Source organism: Gossypium arboreum, chromosome 12, assembly GCF_025698485.1.
Source record: "Gossypium arboreum isolate Shixiya-1 chromosome 12, ASM2569848v2, whole genome shotgun sequence".
Classification (NCBI taxonomy): domain Eukaryota; kingdom Viridiplantae; phylum Streptophyta; class Magnoliopsida; order Malvales; family Malvaceae; genus Gossypium; species Gossypium arboreum.
In genome coordinates this window covers 13,141,994-13,147,856 of record NC_069081.1, presented here as the reverse complement: position 1 = coordinate 13,147,856, position 5,863 = coordinate 13,141,994, and the positions used below count along the sequence as shown (strand labels likewise).

At 32.4% G+C, this 5,863-nt stretch overlaps 1 protein-coding gene across 2 annotated transcripts; it reads right to left on the bottom strand.

Annotated features, from left to right (window-relative positions):
• Positions 1 to 544: 544 nt before the first annotated feature.
• Positions 545 to 3,586, bottom strand: LOC108476832 (probable serine/threonine-protein kinase PBL7). 2 transcript variants are annotated; one of them, XM_017779189.2, is made up of 6 exons: positions 2,804 to 3,586; positions 2,431 to 2,688; positions 2,170 to 2,345; positions 2,019 to 2,098; positions 1,784 to 1,931; positions 545 to 1,210 (listed from the first exon to the last, which is right to left on the bottom strand). In XM_017779189.2, exons 1-6 carry the CDS (start codon positions 3,363 to 3,365, stop codon positions 866 to 868), a joined length of 1,569 nt encoding a protein of 522 aa, XP_017634678.1. In that variant the 5' UTR covers positions 3,366 to 3,586; the 3' UTR covers positions 545 to 865. The 2 variants fall into 2 exon arrangements, with proteins under 2 accessions (XP_017634678.1, XP_052879502.1); XM_053023542.1 differs by having other exon boundaries at positions 1,784 to 2,098; positions 2,804 to 3,568.
• Between the last annotated feature and the right edge of the window lie 2,277 nt (positions 3,587 to 5,863).

The following is a 5,863-nucleotide window of genomic DNA, read 5'->3' as shown; positions in this document are numbered from 1 at the left end:
TATTACATTAGTATGCTTTTGTTTTGTACCCCCGAAGAAAACAATATAGCTGACAATGATTAAAGCCGTCTTCTTGAAATTAGTGAACCCACTTCTTTGATGGCTACTTCAACTGTGGACCCTTGATTCACCCACGTAAACATTAGGCATAAGAATAAGCCTCAAGTGTTACTACAACCTTGTCTTTAAACATGACAATTTTCGCCATGCAGAGAAAATCTGAGCGAGCATGGTGCAACAGAGGTCGGAGATGCATGGGTAACACCTGGCTCTGTCACGGGGACTATCTTTGCAAATATTTTGTGAAACTTTACTTCTTCTTTACTGATGAGAGACTCAACATCCAATAAGATTCTTTGTTCTTTTTCTTGATGTGATGATAACAACTTGTTGGTAGTTAAACTGTTACCTCTTGTCGTTTAATTGCTTTCAATGTTTGGTTTGTCTATTTTTAAGAACAGAAAGTTCCTTTCATTGGCCACAAATTTTCCTTCCTTTGTTGAGTAGGCTTATCTAATCAACAATCCAACCACACAGTATTGACTTGTTTATTAATCACATCACCTGAAAATGTTTCAAAAAATTTTACAACTTGAAATTGCAATTGAACAAATTTAGTCAGTCACCGCTAATGGAAAATCACACGTTCAAATGAAAATCAGTGGTTTTTCATGAGAAATACAGAGGCAGAGGGAATCATGGTATGTACATACAAACCAGCTTTCATCAGACCCCTTTTTCCTATTTACACTTCAACACTTTTTCTTTTTCTTTTTCTTCTAATGCCTAAAACTTTCTGGTCAAGCAAGCAACAAAGAAAAGGGTGTGGGTGAAAATTTCCATGGATGAAAATCAATTCCATGTTTCACCGACAATAAAGGTGATCGTCATCCTCAAACTCCGAAACTCCTAGCATTGCCAAGGCTAAGTGACTCTTCATCTCACTTTTTGAATGTTGCAATTGAGAGTAACAATCAATGATTCCAGAGAAATTGGACTTCTTCCTAATCGAGTAGAATGGTTCTTCTTCACCTCTCAATATCGCGATAATTTCATCGATGGCTGGCCTTCGTGATTCTTCATTGCTTATGCAGGCTGCTGCAGCTTGTATCGTTCGTGCTATTTGAGTTGAATTTTTCAATGTACATTTGAGTCTTGGGTCGAGTAATTCTTCGACGGCTGCCATTCCTCTATGCAATAGAGGTTTTGCCTGAAAATCGAAACAAACTTAAAAGATTACAAATACAATTTCAATTTTACAGCTAATAACAAACAAATTATCATGAAAACGTATATGCTAAGCTAAGGGTGAATGAATCATATCAGCTAACTGCGAAGGAGCTCCGAGGCGTATCATGATTTCGTTCCAAAGCATTGAATCATTGAAGCAAAAAAAACCGACAACATCAATGACTACATAGGGTTGAGAACCTATGAAAAATGCAGAATACGAGATTTTGATCGATAATAATATGCCAAAAGGTTTCCACAAATTCCATGATAGAGCTGTCTCACCACAAGAGTGCTCGTTCAAACTTAAGATTTAAAGGTTCAAGAAAGCAAGTGGCCATTTCAGCTCTATGGTCCACAGTTGGGAGAAATTTCATTATCGAATAGTCATCATCCATAATGGTTAAGTATTTTCAGTACTGTCACTTCTGATGTTAAGAGAGGACCCCTCTTTTGCTCCCCGGGAAGCTGTTAAGGGGAACAATTCTTTCAACTTTTATGAATTCAATGCAAAGCACGGTAAGTTTTGTGACGAATTAATAAAAAAACCTACCCATAGGACCAAATTCTCTTCTCCTGGAGGCCGTCTTGACTCAATTGGTTTGCGTCCGGTTATCAGCTCCAACAAGACCACCCCAAAAGCGTAAACATCGGTTTTATCAGATACTTTACCGTGTTGAAAATACTCAGGTGCCAAATACCTACATACCAAATAATAAATTTTACCAAAGCAAAGAGCACATAAAAAGATTTTTAGCTTCTCTGAGAAACTGTTGTTGAAAGCATACCCAAATGTGCCTTTAACAGTTTTGCAAAGGAATGGGATTGAGGGTGCAGATGTCCAAGTTGCTAATCCAAAATCACACAACTGCAACCATTAAGAAGTAGAGATATGAGATACAAGAATTGGTCTTAAAGGAATCAGACCAAGATCTTTACCTTGGGTGTTTTGTTGGAAGAAAGAAGAATGTTAGAGGGCTTGATGTCTCTATGAACAACACATCTTTCAGTTCCATTGTGTAGATATGCAATAGCCTCTGCAATTCCCAAGGCAACCTTATACCTAACAGACCAAGGAAGAGTTGAAGGTCGTCCTTTTGCTCCCTTCTTCTTATCTGCAAAATAGCATCCCTTAAATCATTCAAAAATCATTACAAATCTAAATAAAAAGTTCCACAAGAAACCAAAGTGAAGAGTTACCATGAAGATGGCGTTCTAAGCTTCCACCAGACACAAACTTATACACCAAAAACAAACCTTCCTCAGGATCAATACAAAACCCCAATAGAGGGACAATATTTGGGTGATGCAAAGAACTAGCAATCATCAGCTCTCTGCAAAAGGCCTTTGCAGATTCCTTATCTTCTTTATCCAGCCTCTTAATAGCCACAGTTGTCTTCAATAGTCCAACTTTGCCTTTAAAAACAAAGCTCAATGCTCCTCTCCCCAAAACCCTCCCTACACCATTGATTTTCCAATCAAAAACCAATCAAAAACAAAAACCCGTACCAGAAATAGGAATAGAATTTTTTTGAAAAAATAATGAAAGAAACCAAATTCGTGAAGCTGATACCTTTGGAAAAATTTCTAGTAGCTGAAACAATTTCACCATAGCTGAATCTGACCAAAGACTTGGCGACTGGTGAAATACTTCTTTCCAGAGACTCAATCCTTCTCCATTTCAATTCCTTAGCTCTATCGTCACTAACCCCATTATCCAAATTCACCATCAAAACAGTAGCTGAACTTAAAGAATTTGCAGTGATGGCTTCGAGTTCAACTTGAGAACAAAAACTAAACCTGAAAGACGAGTGAACTGATTGTGGGTCAGTGCTTGTCAACTCAGCTCCTCCACCTGACTCAGCCAACAACCAAGCCTTATTATGCTCCAAATTGCTTCGCTTCTTTTCACCATTGTTTTTCTGACTCTTTCCTGAACCGTTTTTCCTTTGATAATCAGGAAGAAAACAAGCTAGACCAAAATCCCAAATCATTTTTGTTAAGAAGGATTTGGTTTTTACATCATTGTAATCACTATGGAGATCTGCAGATGAAGTAGAGGTTGGTGCATAGAGAGCAATCAAGCCATTTTTTGAAGTCCTAGAGTTAGTGCAGGTTTCTTCAAAAAAACCCATAGCTTTGAAACAGATCTCAATGTAAGCAATAAGAAGCACAGGTTCCCAGATTCCAAAAGGACGAAAGAGAGAGAAAGTTAAAAAGAAAGGCTGAGTCTTTGAGAAAAAAAAAAAAAAAAAAGGTGAAAGGTGCTTTGCTTGAAGAGTGGGGGAGAATTTTCTGAGAGAAAAAAAAGAGGAATAAGAGGGGTGGGTGACTAATATAAAGGGTATGGGGCAATGTAATGCAGACATAAACTATACGCAAACATTAAAACTTGATCATACAAATAATATTATAATTTTTAAGACAAGATTAATGCTATGTTAGTGGGAGAAGGTGAAAAATGTAAAGATCAGACAAATTAGACTGGGATTATATTTTTGGTTTATTTCGAGGAAAGTGGGGGAAATATGAGAAAACTTGATGTAGTTTCATAATCTCTGCTTAAATTTGTATGATTCAATTATTAATTATGTATTTAATGAATAATCAAATTAAGATATTGAAAAAGTAAATGAGAATCCCTTTTCAAAATTACAATTGTTATTCTCTGTATGTTTGAATGGAGGGAGTAGAATCTTTTACTCGGACAAATTTTTGAAATGTTTAACCTATCATATATTTGAATAGTAGAGATATTGTATTTGAGATGTTTATACTCAATTTTGGCCTTTGATTTTTATTTTCCTACCATGTATGTGGTAGTGTTATTACCTACTAAGACCCTTTAAGGGCATGGGTTTGAACCTCTTTGGCTCTCTTTGGAGTTGAGACATAAAAATCTTGAGGCTAAAATTGAAAATAAACACTTTGAGTACTATATCTTTACTATTGAGGATTTAATTAACTCCTTAGAAGACAATATTTCAAAAACCTCTCACAGAGAGCCAATTCCTCGAGAATGTTAGATTAAAATTTTTAAACTGTTAATATAAACTTTAAAGGAATACCATTCTCAACCAATATATTAGAAATGGATTTATAGCTTTATAAATAAAATAATATAATTATATTGTCAAATATAGTTAAAATATTATCTTATAAAATAAATTTCCAAGATAAGGATATTATTTAATATATAGTTTAGGAAGGAGTTATGAGTAATTTTAGGTATTGTATTAAAAAACAAATATGATTATAATCTATAATGAGATTATAAAAAGAACAGATACTATTACCCTTTTCTTCAAAGGGAAGTATTTGATAATCAAAATTAAATTTTATATTCTACAAATAGAATAAAGGGTTGACAAATGTCTATAGAAAAGACATAGTGACAATTTTTAAAATTTATTATAAAATAAAAAAATACATTATCAGCTTATTAAATATTAATTTTTTTAATACATAATTTTTTTATTACACATTAAGATTGTTGATGTAAAGAGTAAAGCGGAGAAAATGAAGGCAGAGAGAAAGTGAGAAACATAGATGAGACACCAACTAAGAAAAAGGGGAAGCTTGTGGGATAATGATTTTCTCAGATTGGGAAAATGGATTAAGAAATGATTAGGAGAGAAGTGAGAGGTGCATTATTATAATTAAACAAAAACAAATCATGGTTTTACCAAAATGAATGAAATGGGGGCATCCAACAACATATAATCTCTCACAACCACTTTTAAACATTTTCCAAATAATAATTCCAATACATTTAAACACAAATTAATATTGTGTTTACACTTTTAATTTAACACATTTGTATTATGACACACGTACTTTAATAAAATATCTAATCTTCGGCTTAAGCTAAACTAATTTTTAATAAAATGCTTCCCATCATATCATAATAATAAATAAAAAAACTAACTAACTTCTTTAAATTAATCCGAATTTTTTAATTTAAGCTAAAAATATTTTTATTCAAAAATTATTTTAAATAATTCTGATAATTATATTTGTATGTGATTTTAATACATTTAAAGTATAATACGAGCACCGAGACCTAAAAAGTGTGATATTAGCGATTGTCCAAAAATATGGGTAAATTATATTTTATAAATAATATATATTAATCGTTTAAAAATATTAATAATGAGTTGTAATAATATTTTAATATTTTTATTATAATTTAAGTGTGTATCATAATATTAATAAATTCAATATAATTTAAGAATTTTTTTTGTATTATTACAATAGACATTTTTGTCTTTTCAAAAAAACTTTTACGAGTAATACTAAATCTTTGAATTTTTAAATTAAACTTTTCAAAAGTATTTTTAACATCAATTCTTAATTGGTCCTACAGTATGTCATATTCACGATGGAGGTGAAGAAAATTTTGTAGTCTCTTTGTGTGTGTGTGTGTGTGTAACATTAATGAGGTTTTTGGATAAAATGACAAGATTTAAACTTTGCTATGTAGAGTAAAAAGAAAATTGGAAAGAAAAAAAAAATTGAAAGGATGGAAAATAGAAAGATGAAAATATAATTTTTCTTCTCAGTCATGTTTGATAGAAAAGATAAAACTAAAATTTAAAAGAAAAATAATTTTTTCATTAATTACTTGGTAGAG